Source organism: Crocodylus porosus, unplaced genomic scaffold, assembly GCF_001723895.1.
Source record: "Crocodylus porosus isolate Cpor-Errol unplaced genomic scaffold, CroPor_comp1, whole genome shotgun sequence".
NCBI lineage: Eukaryota > Metazoa > Chordata > Crocodylia > Crocodylidae > Crocodylus > Crocodylus porosus.
In genome coordinates this window covers 39,825,620-39,847,328 of record NW_017728909.1, presented here as the reverse complement: position 1 = coordinate 39,847,328, position 21,709 = coordinate 39,825,620, and the positions used below count along the sequence as shown (strand labels likewise).

The following is a 21,709-nucleotide window of genomic DNA, read 5'->3' as shown; positions in this document are numbered from 1 at the left end:
ATAAATACCTCCCTAACCTCAAATCTGGTGGTGTCTGACCTTGAGTGTATGATTATCATCCTCTAGCCCAGAGATTTTCAACCTTTTTTACCAAGTTTGTCCATTTTGTCTCAGAGTTTCACCTCATGTACCCCTTTATATTTTTTTCTTGTTTTTAAGAGGGTGGGGGCAGATCAAAGCCCCACAATGTGGGAGGGAGTGAGGCAGGTGCTGCTCAGCCAGGGCAGGGCAGGGCAGGGTGGGGCACAGGCCGGTGCTGGGAAACCGGCTCCTGCTGTTGCGTGCACTCTGGGAGGATATGGGGGGGCACGTACCCCCAGATCTGTGCATGGGGTAAGGGCAGGCTGCCGACTGAGACCCCAACGGTGGGGGAGGGAGCGGAGCTGGCACAGGGGCTGCCCCACCAGGGTGGTGCACAGGACTGAGTTCTGTGTGTATGGGAGGGTAGTAGCTTCCACAGCTACTACCTGGGTGTCCCCTGGGTGGACATGGGGAGTGGGGGGTGCCCCCAGATCTGGGGGAGGGGGCAGGTGGATTGCTGCTGCGGGGGGCTGGGGCAATGGGCTCTTCCCAGAGGGGGCTGGGCTGGGCAGTGGTGAATTCTGGACTGGCTACAGCCCGCCCCTCATAGACCCACTCTCATAGGCCCCATGGTGAGGGAGGGAGTGGGGGCTAGGGCCCACGCGGGGGGAAATTGAGACAGGAGGCTGGTAGGGGAAGTGCTGCATGGAGGCAGTGCCTGCTTGTGCCCTGGCCAGAGCTGCAGTCCCAGGCCCTGCTCAGGCTGAGGTGGAGTCTCCGCTCCTGCTACCTCTGCTCTGCCATGCGCTCTGCCTGCAGCTGTGGGACCCTCCATGGTTGGAGTGGGCAGGCAGGAGCTGCCCCTGAGCCGCCTGGCCTCTGCTACAGGTCCCCCCTGCTGCTTCTTCCCCTCCAGCTGTGCAAAGTATGTGCAACCCAAGACAGCAGGGCTTGGGTGTGAATTGGGCTGTGCCCAAGCAGGCTCTGCCACCCACCCAGGGACAAGGCCTGGGCTTCATCCTCAGGACAGACCCTGCTGTACACCCCCCACCCCAGGGCCCGCGATGCTAGGGCTAGGCAGGGCAATGGGACAGGGCAACTCTCCCACCTGCCTAGGGGCTCCTCCCAGCCCCACTGGGTTGTTCCCAGCTCTAAGCAGTGCTCTCTGGGCCCACCGAGATCCCCTCAAATTCACCGTAGTCCCCCCACAACCCACCTCCCAGCGCTGCAATCATCCATCTCAAGCGCAGCCCAGACTGCCCTGCCCCATGCACAGATCTGGGGGCACACGCCCCCCACACAGACCTCTGGGTTGCACATAGCAGTGGGAGTCGCTGTGCCCCACTACCCCAGCTGGACAGCCCCTGCCCCACTCCCTCTCCCCACAACAAAATTTACCAGCCAGACTCAGCTGCTTTCCACATGGCCAGGCTGTGCTCCTGGCCACTCGTGCTGTGCTGCAGATGCAGGCATGCATGCGGAATTCTACATACCCCCTACAACCCTTTTAAGTACCCCGTGGGGTATGTGCAATCACTGCTCTAGCCAGCTACCTGAGTAGTTTCTAAGCACCACCATAAACACTAATGCATTCTAGCCAAACTCCTACCATTAGCTTGGCCAAAATCCAAAAACTCCAGAGAAGCAGAGGTATTTTGGCGATATCTTTTATTGGTCAACTGTACAGTTTGGAGAGATGTTAGCAAAATTTTGGGCACAAAGTGCCCTTCCTCAGACAGTATTTTCTAGTTCGCCACACTACAACATTGCACCCCTACTGCAAGGCAAGATGGGGGGGGAAAAAAACCCTGCGAAACCCTGCAAAAGTTAAATAAACAAAATTTCTTCCTTGCCTGAGAAGCCCTGAAGCATGCAAATAAGAGCCACTTGCATATGGAAATTAAGTTTCCTTTCAACTCTCCATGGAGACACCAAATACTTGAATCTACATCATAAGACATGCTGATAATTTCTAAGAACACAGCTATCCTTTCACAGTGTGCATTCCACACTTATTTTGAGCCCCATTCTGAAAGTTATTCAGGTCTCTTTCTGCTCTACCTGTATAAGATGATTTTTAAAGCCCTATTCTTTTACCATTAGATTTTTTTTTTCTAATTTCCAGTCTAAATTTGTTTGTAACCAGTTAATGTATGTGTAGCCATATCATCTTGTGTCATAGAGAAGTAGGGATGGAAGGAACCTCTATGGGTCACATACTCCAACCCCTTCCTGAGGCAGAATCATCCCTATTCAAATCATCCTATTCAAAATCTTGTCTAACCTATTAGACAAACTACACAGTCAACCTTGAAACAACACAAAACATAACACTCGAACCTGTCACAGGTAAAACAGGAGGAACACAATGGCCAAAATCTTGCTTCTGTAAAGGCCATTAGTTCAAAAGAGCCCAGGAAGGCCACCCTCACCCCTCCACTAAAGAAAAAGGCAAAGCCCCCTACAATCTGATCATTCCCTCCTGACTCCAAATATGGGGACTGGTCTGAGCCTAACAGGAGGGACAAGACCCTTTAGCTAGGAACCTCTGGCACACCTCAGCCAAAATCCCCAGACTTAACTGCAGCCAATATTCAATGCTTCTGAGAAAGGCTTAAAAAAACCCTGACACATGTAGAAGCTGGGGGGTTAGGCTTAATTCCCTCCCAGCCCCATGCAGCAACCAGCAAAGCTCAGAAGCATGGGAAATACCCATAGTAGAACACAGACATATCTATACCTCCATCATCCCTGACCAATGCTTATCCAACCTCTTCTTGAACACCTCTAGTAATGAAGAGTCCACAACCTCCCTAAGCAGTCTGTTTCATTACCTCACTGTTCTAACAGTGAAGAAGTTTTTTTTCCTGATATCCAATTTATACCTACTCTGCTGCAACTTCAAGTCACTCATTTGTGTCCAATTTTCTATAGCAAGACAGCAAAGGTGTTTTTCCTCTTCTTTACAGCAGCTATCGTTCAAGTATTTGAAGACTTCTATCATGTCCCCAATAAACCATCTTTTCTGCAAGCTGAACATACTTATCTCCTTCAGCCTCTCCTCATATGACTTGCCTTCCAAGACCTTTATCTTTGCTGCCTGCCTCTGGAAACTTTCTAACTTAGAATATGGAACCCAAAACTGTACACAGTAACTCTAGACCAGTGGTCTCCAAAGTGGGGTGCGTGCACTCCAGGGGGTGTGCAAGACGATCCATTGGGGTGTGGGAAGAAAATATTAGAACTTCTATTTCTATTTATATAAATATACATATACTGGGGGGGTGTGCTCAAAAATTTTTTACTGATGGGGTGCGTGAATATAAATATACATATATTGGGGGTGCGTGCTCAAAAATTTCTTACTGATAAGGGTGCGCGACCAAAAAAGTTTGGAGACCACTGCTCTAGACAAGGCCTAACCAGTGCCAGGTAGAGGGGCACTATCACCCATCACCTCCCGTGTTTGCATCTACATGCATTAACCTTTCATGCAGCTGTATCACACTACAGGTTCATATTGAGGCTGTGATCTACCAAAACTCCCAAACCCTTCTCTTTAGTGCTGTCATCCAGCCAGATGTCACATAGTTTGTATTTATGTTTTGGATGATCTTTCCCAAGATGTAGCTCCTTGCTTTGTCAGCGCTGAATGGAATTCCATTAGCTTCAGTACAGTTTTCCAATCTGTTAAGATCTTTCTAAATGGTATTCCCATCTTGCAATGTGTTTACAATACTTCTCAGTTTCGTCTCATCTGCAAACTTGTTCAAGAAGCTCTCAGTACCAGCATCCAAACAATTAATAACAAGTTGAACAGCACCTGGCCCAGAACATATCCCTGAGGGATTCCACTCAAAACCTCCTGGCTTTCTGACATGGATCCATTTGCCTGGAGCTATTGAGCCAGCTGTCTACCCACCTTATGGTAGTTTTGTCCAGCCCACATTTGTTTATGAGAAGGTCATGCAGGACCCTACCAAAAGCCTTGCTGAAGTCCAGATACACTACACCCACTGCATTCCCTTCATCTACCTAAGTAGTTATTTTGTTAAAAAATACAATAAAGGTTTTTTTTACATGATTTATTTTACATAAATCCACACTGGCTGCTCATGATACTTGTAAATGGCCTTCCTTAGAATACACTCTAGTAATTTCCCGGGTACTGAGGAGAAGCTAACCAGTCTGTAACTCCCTGGGTCCTCCTTTTTGCCTTTTTTAAATAGGGGTACCCCAGGATGAAGTTCATCAGGCCCTGCTGACTAGATTTAATTCAGACCCATCAGAAGTCAGCTGATTCTCTCAATGTTATCTCCTCCCTCAGCTGGTCTCCTTCCTCGTCCAAATCATCCTTATTAAGTATCTGACTGCTGCTTTATTTTTTTTTGTGAAGACTGAGGGAAAGTAGCTATTGAGTAGCTCCAGCTTCTTTGCAACATTTGTTTAGTTTCAACTGGTTAGTTAAGAGTGGACCCATAGTTTCCTTGGTCTTTCTTTTCTGGCTAACATTTACAGAAACTCTTCTTGTCATCTTTCGTCTCCCTCAACAGGTACAGCTAATTCTTTATCTTTGCCTTCCTGATTTTGTCACTGCAGGTTCTTGCTATTTCCTGGTATGCTTCCTTGGTGACCTACTCATTTTTCTATTTCCTGTATGCTTTCCTCTTGTATTAGAAGCATCCTAGAAGCTCACTATACAGCCACATTTTTTTTTTTGCCATTTTTCTTGTGCTTCTGTATGTTAGAATAGTTTCTTGTTGGGCCTCCAATACTGTACCATCTAGGTGCTTCCAGCTTTCCTGGGTGCTTTTATCCTTCAATCTGCCTTCCCATGACACCATGTCTATTAACTCCTCAAGTCAGGAGAAATATGTATTTTTGAAATCTAGCGTCCTAATTATGCTGAATTCATGCTTTCCCTATCTAAGGATCAGGAATTCTATCCTATTATGATTCAGGGTGCAGGTGGTAGCTGTGTTGGTGTAAAGATACAGGTAGACAAGTTTTTTTGAGTAAATTTGATAACTTTTATTAGACCAACTCAAATAATTGGAAAAATTATTTGTTGCAAGCTTCGTATCATAATTTCAATCAAGGTGCCCATCACCTTCATCAGTTCTTCCCTATTGGTCAGGACATGATGAATGCCCTAATTCAGTAGTGACCGGACTTTTTGCCCATCACTGATGGGATGGACTGCCTGACTGGGCTGGTGCTCTTGATCCAGCATGGACACAAAGAGCACTAATCCAGCCATGCGTAATTGAAGCTGTTGGCAAATACATGGCCAAGTTGTAACAGTTGTGGGCCCATGCAGGGAGGAGGCCGGCTTGCTAAAGTGGCAATAGGCACCCAGACCATAAACATGCTAAATTACCTAAGAGGGGAAAATGCATGAAAAATGTGAGAGGGGCCAAGGACGTGAAAGACATGCCATTGTTAAGGCAACCAAGGAGGAAAAGGAGATGCGCATCACCCATAAAAGTACAAGAAGAAATAAGAACTTTAGAAACACCACCCCCACCTGAAGTATTGGACCCCAGAAAACTTCTGAACAACAGGAAAACACTCTGTCCTTGGGACCATGTAATACCTATCCAAGGTTTCTGTTGCGTCTTAACTTAGGCAGTTTTCCGTTGTTTCTGTCTTTTGTTGCATCTTGATTTAAGCCAAGTTTTCTGTTGTTTCTTTGTTTTATGCTTAAAACTGAATTGCTGTACTCAAACTCTCTTTTCAAAGAATGGATTATTCTTGTTCAAGCCATTTTCATGACTTCAGTGCCACCACCTGAGTTTTTAACACTAAGGTTAGGTAACAAAGTTTCCCATCAGTACCATCCCATACTTTTGGATAGATTTGTCACCTTCTTCAAAAGTGCCTCAACTCCTCTTCCTGATTTGGTGGCCTGTAAAATAATCCTTATCATTATACTGGTGCTGCATCTTTTACTTTTCATCTTTACCTGAATGCATCCTGCTCTATGTCCTTCTTCCTGAACCAGGGAAAAAATGTTTGTGACATACAAAGCAACACCACCAGCTTTTCTCCAAACTGTCCTTCTGAAACAAAGGGTAATCCTTAATGTTGACGTTCCAGTCATAAGAGCTGTCCCACCAGATCTCTGTGATACCAGTCAGGTCATGGGTCTTTTCACAGGTTGCAGTACCCAGCTTATTTTGTTTATTCCCCATATGTCTTGCATTTATATATACACATTGGACAGAGTTTGCATTTCAACCTACTCGAGTCCCTTTTGCACTGCTTGTTGCTGTCCTGTGACTCTCTGGCCCTTTTCTAGAGTTGAGTTGCTTTGTTCAGTCCCTTTTGCTCTGGATTGTCTGCACTGTTGCTGGAACCTAATTTAAAGCCCAAAGGGCAGACAGATCACAGAATCATAGGGCTGCAAGGGACCCCAAAGGATCATTGGGTCCAGCCCCCTGCATGAGCAGAAAAGACATCTGGGGTCAGACAACCCCAGCCAGGTGACCGTCCAGTCCTCTCTTGAAGACCTCTAGGGTAGATGATTACACCACCTCTGGGTGGGGCGGGGCTTGTTCCATAGTCTGGACATCCTAGTTGTAAAGAAGTTATTCCTAATGTTCAGCCTGAAACTATCCCTCAGCCTCTTCTCATATGGCTTGCCATGCAAGTCCCTGATCATGCGGGTGGCCATTCTCTTGACCCTCTCAAGCTTTAGCATGTCCTTCTTGAAGTGTGGCGCCCAGAACTAGATGCAGTACTCCAGCTGTGGCCACACCAGTGTTGAGTAAAGTGGGAGAATCACTTCTTTGGATTTACTAGAGATGCATCAATTGATGCATGCAAGAGTTTTATTGGCCCTAGTAGCTACTGCATCACATTGCTGGCTCATATTCATGCTGGGGTCTATTGTTACCCCCAGATCCCTTTCATTTGTAGTACTGGTCAGCTTAGCGATGCCCAGCCTATAGGTGTGCTGGGGGTTCTTCCTTCCCAGGTGCAGCACTTTGCATTCCTTGATGTTGAACCTCATCTGGTTCTGTTCCGCCCAACATGCCAGCCTGTCTAGGTCTGTTTGTATCTTCAGCCTATCTGTGGGTGCGTCCACACAACCCCATATCTTGGTGTTGTCTGTGAACTTGGCCAATGGGCTTTTCACCCCCTCATCCAGGCCGTTGATGAAGATATTGAATAGCACTGGGCCAAGTGCTGAACCCTGGGGTATGCCACTGCCCACATCTTACCAGGATGACACTGATCCATTCATTTGGACTCTCTGTCCTACTCCGCAACCAGTTTTGCACCCACTTGACAGTCCCACAGTTGAGCCCAATATCTTCCAGTTTTCTGATCAGTACCTCATGGGATACCAGGTCAAAGGCTTTCTGGAAGTCGAGGTATATGATGTCAACTGCTATTCTCTCATCCAGGTGATGAGTCACCTGATCATAGAAAGAAATGAAGTTGGTCAGACAAGACCTGCCTGTGATGAAGCCATGCTGGCTGTCATTCAGTATCAGAGATCCCATCTCTTGAAAGCAGTCCTCCCCAGAACATCTGTCCATTATCAAAGGCTTCACATCAGCATCACCATCTCAACCACGTGTTTACTTCTATATACAATGATCCCTGCCCTGGCTTCTGCCTTCCCCAGGAAGAGTCAATGAGAACACCACTTGTGCTCCAGACTCTTTAACTCTCCAGCCAAGAGCCTCATGGTCACCTCTGATGTTCCTGGAGGTAAGCAAGAAAGGGTACTGATCTGAAGGATGGATGAGCTCCAGCCAGACAGCACCACCTCCTGGGACCCTAAATCCAGATAATAAAATTGGTTCCCTTGTCCCCTGCAGAAGGAAGTCACCAACCACTACCACTCTTCTCTTACTCCTTGGTGCAGTGGTCCTACAAGTCGTATCACTGGGGTCCTGCACTTTCTGCTCTTTAGACTGCAAAATCCTTTGCATTATAGCTGCAAATGTCCTCTCCTCTGCCTTTCCTTCAGCTGTTCCACCAGAATGCTTGAAAGCAGTTGCTGATGTCAGTCTGTTTCTCCTGACTTCTATGGACCTTCCCTTCTTTGAGTAGTCACATGCTGCCACTTCTTATTTTCCTTTGGCCTCTCCAATACTAACCTCTCCTATTGTGTCACTACTGTCCTCAAAATTGGAATGTACCTGAATTACCTCTCAACCTTCATTCTACTAAGTTAAAACAAACCAAGCTTTTTTAATGTGCTAAAAATAGGTTTACTATTAATTATCCTAGTTCATCTTCTCTGTGCCTGTTCCTGTCTATTTTTTTTTAAACACAAATGATGAAACCTATATTCTAAACAAGGTTTTACTACTTACTGCCTTGTGTAGTGGTAGTGATACTTAAATCTCCAACTAAAAACATCTTCATCCTAAAACATACTAGCCTTTTTCATGGCCACACCACACTGCTAGGTCATGGTCATATTACAACTGATCAAACCTTCCCTTTCCTGTGCCTGTAGCCTATAAGCCCAGTCCTATAAACAAAAGTTTAGTTCCTAATGTTTGCTTCTGCACATCACAGAATTACACTTCATACCATTTCCACTGCTTCACTCCATAAAGTTACCTAATTCTTCTTGTATACTGTAATCCTTTTCTCCTCAAAATTATCAGTACCCCTCCAGTTGTTACAGAAAAATCCCTGTTATCAGGCACGAGTGGGGAATGTGGGGTGCTGGGTATCTAAAAATGCCAGTTACCTGAGGCTGCCGGTTTGGCCAGCAGGGCCATGGGTGTGCGTCGGTGGGGGGGAGGGGGTGGTGGTCAGAAGTATTGGCAGTTGTACATGGAGCGGCTAGAGCACAGGGTGGTGGTGGCCACATGTGAGCTCCCCTTCTTCCCCCCTGCACCTGGCTGGCTGGCCCGAAATTCCAGTTAATAGAGTGTTCCAGTTACTCAAATGCTGGATAACAGGGATTTTACTGTATCTATATATTTCATATGCACATTTTTATTTTTCACCCCAAGGTCATTAATGAAAGCATCAAACATGGTGAATTCCAAGATCACTCTCAGAGGACCATCACTAGTAGCTGGTCTCCAACCTGAAAACACCCCTTTAACGTAACTCACTGTAGTCTCCTTTTTAACCTCTCCTTATCTGCCTTATGTTTATGGTATTAACCCTCATCTTCTCTTATTTATTTAATAATTTCCCATAAAGCTCAGTGTTAAGCCCTTTGCTTAAATCTGACTAGACTAGATTCACTGTATTGTCCCAACCTAAGAAATCAGGTATCCGATCGCAGAAGGACATTAGATTGGTCTGCCATGATCTTTCTGAGAAAATAAATCATGATGCGTTTTGGCCCGTTTTCTGTTTATATCCATATATTTGATGATTTATTTTTAAAACATATATTCTAAAACCTTTCACATAAACATCAAGTGAAACATACAGATCTGTAAGCACTCCGCTTGCTATTCCCCAAGCACAAGAGAATCTCAGCATTGATAGATTCTTTGAAGATCCATGGTACAGAGTTGCTATTTCATATTCAAGTTCATTCAATATTCTGAGATGCAAATTATCTGGGTCCTCCAAGTTTGTCACAATGAGCCTGTACCTCAAATATGGTAATTTCTGTTACTATATTCTCGTTCTCCTTTACATTTTTATCCTTACTGAAAACTGAGGCAGGGTACCTGGGCTATACTTGATTAATTATCTCATGAAAAATCTCTCTGCTTTACTGTTACTGTTACCATTTCTAAACTGGACTATTTAAAGACTCACCTAATTACAAATTTTCCACTAGTATTCAATTTTCTTGTGGTCTTATAGAGTTCTCTGTCAATTTTTAAGGCAGTGTAGAGATGTTACATATGTGCTGGGAGAAAGAAGAGTCCCTGCCCTGTGCACTTCTCTGGATCAACCCAGAGGAGTGCGGGTACCCTGGGCTGAAGCCCTTCTAGAGATCTGGGAGGGTTCTGGGGCCAGGAGAATATGTCTCCCTGCTTTGGCTCGTGACTCCTGGGCTTTAAATGCTGCTCCTACCACTTAGCAGCACAGATGGGGATTACAAAGCCCACGGGACTAGGAACAAGGATGGGGAGGTTGCACCAAAGTTTGATTTCTGGTCCCTGCCAGCTTCCACTTGCCCCACCCATGACTAAACTGGGTGGTAGGAATGGGGATTACAAAATCCCAGGGGCCAGAAACCAGGACTAGGGAAGCTATTCCTGCCCAAGTTCCTGGTCCCTGAGCTATAAATAGGGTGATCATAATAATTTGAGGGAAATCCAGGATAGGGGTAAGAAAATATGGGATGGGAGCGGGAGGTGCTGGGGGGCACCACCACACATGCATACAGGCACACACATGCCTGCACGCACACGCCCCAACCCTGCAGCTCCCAGGAGTGGGGTAGTATGGCACAGTCCCAACTCCCATACACACGTGTGCACATACACACAGCCCTGTCTCCACAGCTCCCAGGAGCAGGACCAGCTAGGACAGCATGGCATGCATGCGCGCGCACGCGCGCACACACACACACAGGCCCAACCCCCCCCCACATCAGCATGAACGTGCGCGCACACACACACACACCCCACTCCGAGCCTGCAGCTCCCCAACTACTGTGGAAGCTTGCAGCTGGACTAGGAAGCAACTCACTGGCTGGGCTCCCTGGAGAAAACTGAAGCAGAAGTCCTGGACTGGTGTGAATCTGTCTGCATACGCCCAGCTCCTGCCTCGGGAGCCACACGTGGAGGTGGGTTCCTCCAAATCCAGGACTTTTGTTTTAATTTTCTCCAAAGGCCGGGATGCTGAGACAGCCTCTGAAAACCAGGACTGTCCTGACCAATACAGGACATATTACAGGTCACTCTAGCTATAAATGCTGCCCCCTTCCCCATGCCTTGGTTCGCAGCATTTAAAATTCACAGGCCTGTACGTGCTGCCCAGCCACACTTTATGATTTAAAAACCAGGAAGCCAGGGTTGGGGAGGCTATCCCCAACCCCATTTCCCTATGCTTCCAGTTTTAAATCACACCCTATTCAGCCAACTTGGGCTGCACAGGAGGGAATTTAAAACCCTTGGCTGGGTTAGACAGCCTGCCCCTTCCCAGACAAAGGAGAGCACAAGCTGTCAAGTAATGGGCTCCTCTAAGGGTAGCAGTGACTGAGAGTACAGCCCTCAAGTGCAGGCAAGCAGCTGTTACAGGGGGGCAACACTAGGCTGGCAGAGGGGGCAATGGAAGCTCTTGTGTGCAACAAAGTCCTGATGAAGAGCTACCTACAGGAGAGCTGTGCTCCTGCTCAGAGGCTATAATGGATGATCCACTGAGGACATAGTGCTGCTCTGCTCTGTCTGTCCATCAACACCAGCCACACCCCAACGATGGATCTTAATTGGTTTTTATTTTAGCTTTTTTTTTCTCTTCAAATGGACTGTTTCTAAATTTACAGACAATTGACAATGCTGTTTCTAGCCATCCCTTCCTAGTATAAGTTTCTCCAAAACAGATCCAGTTTTGTCCATATCATCACAATTCATTCTGACCAACAACCTCTTTAACGCACAATGCCACTCCAATATTTTTATCTTTATCTTTCCTAAAAAAAATTACAGCTTTCAATACCAGTATTCCAGTCACGGCAACTTTTCCACCATATTATATTATTCTTATAATACGCAGTTTCATGTCTCACACACAGGTACCAGTTCTTTTGTTTTATAGCCCACACTACTTGCATTAGGTTGCAAACATTTCAGTTGTTTCAGGTGATCTTATCCAAATTCCCAATTGGATACAATCTTACATTTCCATCCAAATTACCAATTGGAATATGTGTAGCTAATACTTACGCACTATTTTCACTGACATTGCTACTATTTTTTTTTACACTTCCAGTCCTCAGTGCATCATCCTCTAGCCTCTTCCTCACTTACCCAGCATCCCTCCTACTCTATGTTTATGCCTGTTGTGAACGTTACTGGGTTTCTCCTAATCTTCTCCCTGAATTACTTATCAATCTCTTATCAATCACGTTAACCTTGATCACAAAAGTCTGGTTTCCCCACTTCCTCAACTGAAGTCAATATATGGAGAAAATCCTCTGTACATAAAAGTTTGCCAGTGATCAAATATCCCAAAACCTTCCTGACAGCACTACTCCCTTAGCTGTCATTTTCCTTTCACTCTTCCTTCTGTTTTTAAATCATCTTACCCTCAAACCCTCCACTATGCTGTTAGAGTTCTGGTCACCAATTAACTCCACTCTCTTCCCCTCTCTTTGGATTGGCTGTTTTTCTCTTCTGTGCCAAGCCACTGTCTAATTTTGCCTGTTTCATTCCATTTTCTAACAAGCAAAAATGATAATTCAGCTCTATTTACCTTCTACTAGTTAGGAGCTTTCTTTGCTTTGTTCTCATGGTCAAATGCATCTGTGAGTTAGAAGTATTTATCATCAGTTTAAATTTAGTAGTTTTCAATTCTGTTGGGCATCCTCATATTTGTTTTATTAAAAAATAAAAACAAATACCCAACTCAACTTCTTTATATAATTTCTTTTGTATACGTCTATCATGTGCTCTATTTTTTCTCCTTTCAAACCGTGCTCTTCTAGCGTGAGATTCTGTCTGTATTTCCACCCACTCTGTTGCTTTTTACTACTCTTCTCTCTTTCTCCTATATATCTTTTAAGGTGTGGTACCCAGAGCTAAAAACTTAGTACAATAGAAGAGGGTGCACTACTTCTGTATACAATAGCATGTCGATATTTTCAGCATTACAATCTATTCTTTGCTTGCTACAGAGGCTGGAATGTTGCATAAAAATAGCCATTATCCACAAATAATTCAGGTATTGCAGGATGCTTCAATAGGAGCAATGAACAGAAGTGATTATGCAAAATCAGAGCATCCTTTTGCTGGACTTCAGCTAATAAAGTGCTCTTCCAATGCCCAGCACGGAAGCTTAAATCATGAGAATTTATGGACTGCAAGTCCAACTTAACAGCTGCATCAGAAGCCAAAAGGACTAAATGGCATAAGGGCAGATCTTGGACCCAAGCTAATCATAATCTTTGACCCAGCAATTGAAGTATTCAACAATCCTGCCTGCAAAAATAGCTGTAGCATGGCAGGGTAGGGAACATTTTTAGAAGTTTCTGTGTCATCTTCTGTTCTCCATCCTGAAACTTATGACTGAGAAGACAACAGGCTCTTGAAGATGGGAACAAAATAGGAGATGACACAATGTTCTATGAGTTAAGGTTAAATGTGCTCATCTTTCAGGAAAATATACAGACACAAGGTATTTAAGCACCTCCAGATGCAAATACAAAGCAGTGTTTTCAAAAGCAGCACCCATAAGTCTAACCCCATCGAACTCAAGAACATCTAAGCACTTTTGAAAACTCATTAGGCACCCGTCTCCTTTTTTTGGCTCTTACATCCTTTATCTAGCTCATTTTTTCCCTGGCAAATGCTCTAGACTGGAATATGTAAGCTAAAAGTTCATTGCTCCTATGATAAAAGATGTCCAAGCCTAACTTTGACAATGAAGATGAGGAACAGGAGACTCTCAATGTCTTAGTGAAGCACCCATTATGTAGGTGAAGGAAAAATTGATCAGGTTGTCAGTACACCAATCATATAAATACATATAGATGCTCTACTGGAGCAGACATACAATCAAACCCTCCTGAGGATATCTGAAACAACCGGCATCAAATATGACCCAGAAAAAATACAGGGGATGTAGAATGCTGTGAAGATTGAGAATAACACTGAAAGCCTGAGTGACCACCAAACTGCTGAGAGGTCTTGGGAGTTCCTTGCCAACAGCAGTCAAAACGAAAATAAATCTAGGATGCAGGAAATGGCACAAACCACTGAGGGCTGCCCCCTGGTTCCTATGGGTGCTTCAGTGTCTACATTTTCAGCTTTTGGTCATTCCTGTTTATTGACACTATGGAAACAAAAGCCTAACAGGGTAACAGGAGAAGAAGGTCTCAAGAGTAAAGGCTTTTTTAAAGCATAAGTATTTTTTGTCCCTTTGCAATTCAAATCTAAAAAGTCCAAGACATAACATGTAGGTGGAACTTTGAAAAATGCTGTGTGTCAGTAGTAGATTTTTCAGCTGGCAGGAAAACTGAGATACGAGTTTATGGTTGAGATAGCATGCACAGGTTAAATTGTACTGGTTCTTATAGGCAGCACGCTCCTAATGGAAAAAAATTACAAGATAAATCTTACCACAAATGCACCATTTTCCCTGTAGTCCTCCATTGGTAAAGGCAAAGACAACTTTTGTTAATCTATCAATAATTTATGGCAGCCCGAACAGTTATCAGATGAACTGATTTGTATGCAAAGTGATAATTTACCATGACTACTTCCACAGAATAGTGCTTGATTTAAAGGTACAACTCCTGTAGCTTTTAAAGCATCCTGATTAGTTTTTAAAACATTCTGTAAGCTCTTCAGGACAAGGGTCTGTCTTTCCCTTTGCCTAGAAAGGGAGGTGTGTGTGTGTGTGCGCGCGCACACACACAAGCACGCACGCATACAGCAAGAGAACTCTTTATAACATCAGATTGTTCCAACATATACTTATTTATTCACCTCTTTTTCTATTGGTAAAATAGAGTAAAAAATAGAGTAAAGTAAAAAAATTTACTTTACAATAGCTGAATATATCAATGCAACTGTTTTCTGAAAAAAGGTACACACACACACACACACATACACACACACACACACACACCCCCGCCCATGTTATTGTGCTGTTGAGGCAATGATTTAGATATCTGAGGCCAGATCTATAGATGGTAAAAAGGTCCAAAAAATCACAGTCTAAATCCATTGCCACAGGACCAATATATATCTAACATAACACGATTTGCATTCATTTGCAAAGTTAAACTGTGTTTTATCAATCATAATTGTAAATGAACTGAGTATGAGATGTAGCATATTTCAAGCTGCAATAAAAATCAAAAGGCAACAACTGTTGCTCAGTATACCACAGGGCTGCTTTGACTAACCCGAGACTCTTAGCCATTGGCATTCTTTACATTATTGGTCAGATTAGACATAACCATTCTGAGGAACAATGTGATGAGCAACATTCTTGGATCTCAATTTACCAGGGAAATGAAGCCTTGTTTTAAGTAACTGCCAACAGAAAAAAAAAAAAAAAAAAAAAAAAAAAAAAAATCAGGAAAAAGAAAAAAGAACATAAGTACACAAAGTCCTTAAAGCTGAACAAATTATAGTATAAAGAGATTAAAGGTTTAGTTCTCCAAGATAGATGATAGAGACAGGGAGGTGGTGGGCAAAGAGGCAAGACTGGGGGAAGCCGAACCCACAAAACAAGGGTACTCAGGCAGACCTGTAATATCCAACCCTAGAACCCTAATTGAGGAAATGTCAAGTTTCATCAAATCCATCCTAAAACCTCTCGTCACCCAAAGACAAAGTTTTGTCCAAGACACAACAGACTTTCTACCAAAACTTAAAAACACAGACCACCTTCCCAGAAATACCCTCCTAGTCACAATGGATGTTATCTTATATATCAGGGGTCAGCAACCCCCGGCACGTGTGCTAAGCATGGCACGTGAGGCCATTTTGCTCGGCACGCCACAGCCAGCCCCGGCTCTGGGTAGCTGCTGCCAGCAACGGAGCCCGGGCTGCTCCTAGTAGGCAGCTGGGAGGCTCCAAACAGCTGCGCTGGGCTTAGGAGCCCCAGCATCAACTCTGTACAGATGCGTGCACCCACGCCTCAGAACAGGTGGTGGGGGAGGGGCCTGAGGCAGCGCAACCCCAGTCTCTCCCCCACTCCTGGCACAGAGCTGGTGACTGGGCTCCAGAGCCCAGCACAGCTGTTTGTAGCCAGCCTGGGCTCTGGGCAGCTGCAGTGAGCAGCAGACAGGCTACAAACAGCTGTGCCAGGCTCCACAACTCTGGCATCAGCTCTGGGCTGGTGGTGACTGCACGTGCACCTCGGGGCAAATAGCAGGGCAGTGCAGCCCACCCTGCATGCTGCCCACGCTGCTCCCATGCACACAGGGCAAGTGTGGCAGGGCAGCAGGAAGCTGGGAGCAGCCAGCTTTCTGCACCCCCCACTGTGCCCTGCCGCACCAGGTTCCAGACGCTGTTTTGCACAAGTGGCGAGGGCAGCACAGTGGGGAGCACTGCTGGTATGTGCTGCCTCCCCAGAGCCTGGAGCCGGGTCTGGGAGGCAACTGGGGCTGGGGCAGAGAGGCAGCAGATGTTTGCAGCTGGCTCAGGTTCTGGGTAGCTGCTGACAGATACAGAGCTCAGGCTGAGGGGGCAGGGGCAGCAGGGCTGAGGCACAAGCAGGGCATCTTGCCATGTACCCCCTGCCCTCATTTTGTTTTTCTGGCATGCCAGCACTCCAGCACCTTCCAAGGTAGGCATTGTGGGGGTTTTCAGCACCCCAGCCAAAAAACGTTGCCTCCGCTAGTTATATACCAATATCTCACACCAGGATAGCACCCAAGCCTGCCTTGCATATCTACAAGAGCAAGATTACAACTCTTAGTACAGACCTAAACATATTGCTGAATTTATACACTTCATCATCACACAAAACTTCACATTCAATAACCAATACTTCCTACACACCATAGGCAGAGCTATGGGCACCAAAATGGCTCCACAATATGCCAACCTTTTTATGGCTCACCTGGAAGAAGAGTTGCTCAAGAACTGCACCATCAAACCCATGCTGTACCTAAGATATATAGATGACATCATCATCCTTTAGACTAAAAACCTTCAATCTCCAATTGATTTCCATCAAAAATTCAATAACTATCATCCTTCCATCCATCTCTTGAATACTCCAGCACCAATATTTCCTTTTTAGACACTATGATCAATATCCACAATGGTAAAATATAAACCACCATATACAGGAAACCCATGGACCAACATACATATCTGCACAGAACCAGCAATCACTCTAAACACACCAAGGAAGCTGTAACATACAGCCAAACTTTCTGATGCCACCAAATCTCAAAATGGCTTTCACCCAACAAGAACACTCCTCCAGAGATTGTGCTTTAGAAAGAGCCACCCAGATACTGCATGAAGAACTGCTGCAATACAAAAAGAAAATCCCCATGAAATAGCACACCATTAGTTATTACACAGTTGGTCTAATAAAAGCTATTACAATTACCCAACGAACCTTGTCTACCTACGTCCTTAGACTAACATGGCTACAACCAACACCCCTGAGAATATACAATGGATGTTGTAAGTTGAGGAAAGGAAATCAAAGGAGAAAAAAAGGAAGAGAAAAGCTGAAGCAGGCAGGGGTTTAGCAGAGCACAAGTCTTCCTCCTACAGAAGCAGAGGAAGAACTCCAGAGGTTGTGCCTCAAGATATGTAGTGTTCATATCATGTTGTGATGATACAGTGCCACAACGTGATGTGAGAGTACAATGTTATTAAGTCAGGAGTGTAACATACGTGGGGCTCTACATCCTTTTTCGGAAAGACTTTAACTCCACAAGAAAGGTGTACAACAGAGACAATGAAATGGAAGTATAATGAATCTTCATGTGAAATACAGTCACATATATTTCCCAGTTCTACAGCTGTCAAAGAGTAGTTACTATACCAACATTATTGTCAAAAAAGGAAGGACAATGCAGCATACAAACACACAGAGGCTTCTAGGAATGAATGTACATAAAACCCCAACTCCAACTGGCACAATGCATGGAAAAAAAATTAAACTGAACTATGTAATATATAACAACAATATATGGTGTATCATTGTATAAAGGTTATTCTATTACCAGGACAAGTGGATTATGCATATTAGGGCTATGCAAAACTTTGGTAGCTGTTTCGTTTTGGAGGTGTTTCGAATGTTTCAGAGGTGTCGCCCTGGGAATAGTCCCCGCAGCCTTATTTAAGTGCGGGGAGGCTGGGACCGGGTGGGGATGGGATCAGGCAGGGCAGCCATGGGGGCTTCTTCTGCGGCTCCCTGCACCTGGGGAGAGGCAAGCGCAGCTGGAGGAGCTGCGGGAGAAGCCCCTATGGCTGCCCTGCACAGCTAAGCCTCCTGGCACTTAAAAAAAGGAAAGCCCCGCATTCAATTGGCTGTAGCAGTGGCTATCAGGGCCTCTGAGAGCTCATGGCAAAGTCCCCATGCACAGCATGGGGCAGTGGGGATTCCCCCCCCGCATGGCACCCACACAGCAGCTGCCCCATGGTGTGGGCGCAGCATGGCTCAGCAGGGCACTGTGCGCTGTCTGGGAGCTGGGGCCACTAGGGCTGAGCAGAGTTGGGTTCCAGGTGACTGTTGGAGCCACCCCAGTTCCCAGATAGCGCGCAGCACCCTGCCAAGCTGGGCTGCACCCACACCATGGTGAAGCTGTCATGCAGGTGCCCTCCACTGCCCCATGCTGCATGTGGGGGCTCTGCCACGAGCCCTCAGAGGCCCTGATTGCCGCTGCTGCAGCTTGCATGCATGGGGCTTTTTTTTTTTTTTAGTGCCAGAAGGCTGGGCCGGTTGGGGGATGGGGCCAGGCAGGGCAGCCATGGAGGCTTCTCCTGTGGCTCTCCCCGCCTGGGGAGAGGCAGGAACAGCTGGAGGAGCTGCGGAAGAACCTGCAGCCACCCGGCTATGCCTGCCTCTCCCCAGCCAATCCCAAATCAGCACCGTAACAGCATTGAAACTCCGAAATCAATTCAGCCGAATCGAAACAGAACAGTGTTCTGAAAGACCTAAACGAATCACTGTCCCTCCGAAATGGCTGAATCTGAAATACCAACGAAACAGCGATTTCGCACAGCCCTAATGCATATCATCCCAAATAAACATAGGTAAAGTTATTATACCAGCAGCTATTTGGTTTACGCCATAAATAGTTATGTTATTTTCACAATGTTTGGGGGAGCTTTCCATATATATGTATTATTAGCTTCCCTTATACAGGCAACCCACGCTTAGTGCTCTTAATTGGTTCCTGAAAAACTGAGCATTAAGTGAAACAAGCGTTAAGCGAAACTGAAAGTATCTGATGACCCAGGATGGCTACCCCAAGTGTTATAATGAAACTCACTGAGCACTAAGTGAAATCAGGTATCAATTTCAAATAAGTGTTATAGCAAAATTTCACTAAATGAAACAGTGTTAAGCAGGGGTTGCCCGTACTATGTAAAGGAAAAAGAACTATTTTATGGATTAAAGCGATAGCTTTAAGACCCTCTAGTAGATCATTTCTTCTCCAGTGAGGTCACTGCACAGCCCTGCAAGTACAATACCTAGTTTTAAGAGTCTCAAAAAAATTATTTAGAAACCACAAGAAAGCTAAAGGTATGAGTAACACTATGGCTTTGAATGTGTCATTACTTCCAATAATCTTTCATTCTCCTAGGATTATTTTTCTACAGTATAACCTATTTAAGAATATAATGATCCAAACTAACCTTAAATGTAGTTTCCTTGCTCTCTGTCTTTCAAGGGCTACAATCCCCATGCCTCAGCAACCAGAAGCTTTATAGCTTCAGCTTCAGGAAAGCATGGATAACCAAATAACCTACTTTTCCAGATGTACAGTTTCAGGCTTGACCCAGCCAAAATGACATAGTGGTCCAACTCTGAGAATTGATATGATGGGCACTCAACATTCCTGATGTGCAAGTTGCATAAGAGGGATATTTTCAGAAAGGAAAGAAAAGAGCTGGCATGGTGTACCACACCTGCAAGCTTCTCAGGGACAAGAGATAGGTTCCATCAGGCTGATGACTTCTCTTGTGCTCCAACAACTAGGATGGAGAAAACATAACTCCAAACCATTCCAGGAGGAAAAGGTGTGTGAAAAGCAGCATCCCAGACCCAAATCAGCTGAAATCTGTCTGACGTGCAGGTGCACTGATTTTCAGCACAAAATCAGGAGTTGGGGGGGTTGGTGGGGTTTTTTTGGGTTTTTTTTGTTTTTTTAAGTCTTAACAGTCAAATTCCATTCTTCATGAATTTGTCAGCATGAAAGAGTGAGCAATATTTCACAGCTTTATTCCATTAGAAACCACTTATGAAAAGAGTCAGGACTGCAGAAAGCCCATCTCATTAGCATTGTAAAATGTTAATGCAATTTGTTTTGCTGTACTGATGAATATGCTAGCAACTGGATTTGAAACTTGCATTTTAATGTCAATTGCCATGAAAAAAATCCTATTAACACAGATAAAGAACACGATCTTTAAAAAAAAATGTATTCACAATAGCAATTTTAAAATTCACTTAATTAGGAAGTCATGAATGGCCACGCTTACTTTTCCTGATATCACAATGTTACTTAAATGCAGATAAATTCAGGGCAAAGAGACATATAAATAAAGCAGGTGTTTGATTTCTGTTCCTAAACCTTGACATTGTAGTATTGTACTATACAATTCTAAAAACCAAGAAGTCTATATACACCTTCTGGACATGATTTACTCAAAATGGCTGTACAGAAGAGTCCAATATAACAAATAGTATGAGGATTCGTATAGGATTTATAACTTATAAAAAAAATTCATCTCTTACCTCAATGGTGGGTGGATCCTTTCTTTTTTTCCTTAACCAGGCTGCAAAAAAACAAAAATATTTCAAAGGCAAACCCTTTTACACCTCAGAATTGCTATGAATTAACAAAGGAGATAGGGCCAAAATAAGTACATATAACATTTGCAGTAAACTATATAAAAAAACCCAAAACACGACTTCTTAAAATCTGAAGAAGTTATTTCCCTTTGCCTTAGATTCCAATCTTTGTAATAGTCATCCCAGTTTAGAGAGCTTGAACAAAGCCTATGAACCATTTAGTGTTCAAACTAGAGCTCAAAAGTGATGCATAGACTTTTTGTTTTTGAGATTTCTGAATAATGGTGAATTTCTGAGAGAGCGAGCGAGCAAAAAGACAACCTTCCACTGATAGGAAGGATCTCCAGTCTTAGATCACTTGGGACAGAGAGGATTCCTGGAAATGCTTTGTGGCCTTGTTTGAGTGCAAATATTCATCAGTTATTTCAGATGTATGATAAATAAGGTATATGCAGAAATTTTTGCCATCCTCATTTATGCCAGGGTAGTATCCTTACTTTACAAAATAGTTCTTTTTTGTGAGTAAAGGTAATAGAATCTGACCCAGTCTGTGACAGATGTCATGAATACAGGATTAGCTGCATCTCAGATCTGTATGTCTGGCCTCTCCATGTGCAGCCAGGGGTGGGTAGGTAGAAAAACCCAGCTCTGGGCCTGGGAGCAAGGGATACCCGCAGGGATATAGCAGCTGGCAGGCCCTCCACTCATTTTCCTACCCTCCCCCATCCACTCACTTTCCCTCCCAGCCCAGCCCCAGAAGCAAAATGCTCCAGAATAATACTTCATATCAAGAGGTATTATTGTGGAGTTCTTCAGCCACTTCTGGAATGGTTCAATTGTTACATATAGCTACATCCGGGGTATCCAACCTTTTTTAATATGGGGCTGGATCATAAACTTTTTATCACCCAGTGGGCCGGCAAGCCACATTCAAACACCCTCTGTTGACCCTGCCTGTGTAGCCCTACTGCACCTGCCTGTTACTGCAAGGTTCATGGTAGCTGCTGGTGGGCAGGGGCAGCAGGTACCCATTCTACATCCAGCCAGCTACTGCCCCAGAGACTGAAGGGGAGAAATA

General features: G+C 44.6%; 1 protein-coding gene across 1 annotated transcript in view; it reads right to left on the bottom strand.

Moving 5' to 3' along the window:
* The window catches only part of NDUFAF2 (NADH:ubiquinone oxidoreductase complex assembly factor 2), a 148,457-nt gene that overhangs the window by 16,409 nt on the left and 110,339 nt on the right, over positions 1–21,709 (bottom strand). The window contains exons 3-4 of the mRNA XM_019532118.1: positions 20,575–20,615; positions 19,746–19,811 (exon numbers count right to left, since the gene is read on the bottom strand). Of these exons, the coding sequence (XP_019387663.1) occupies positions 19,746–19,811; positions 20,575–20,615 (107 nt within the window). The remainder of the gene's footprint in view (positions 1–19,745; positions 19,812–20,574; positions 20,616–21,709) is intronic.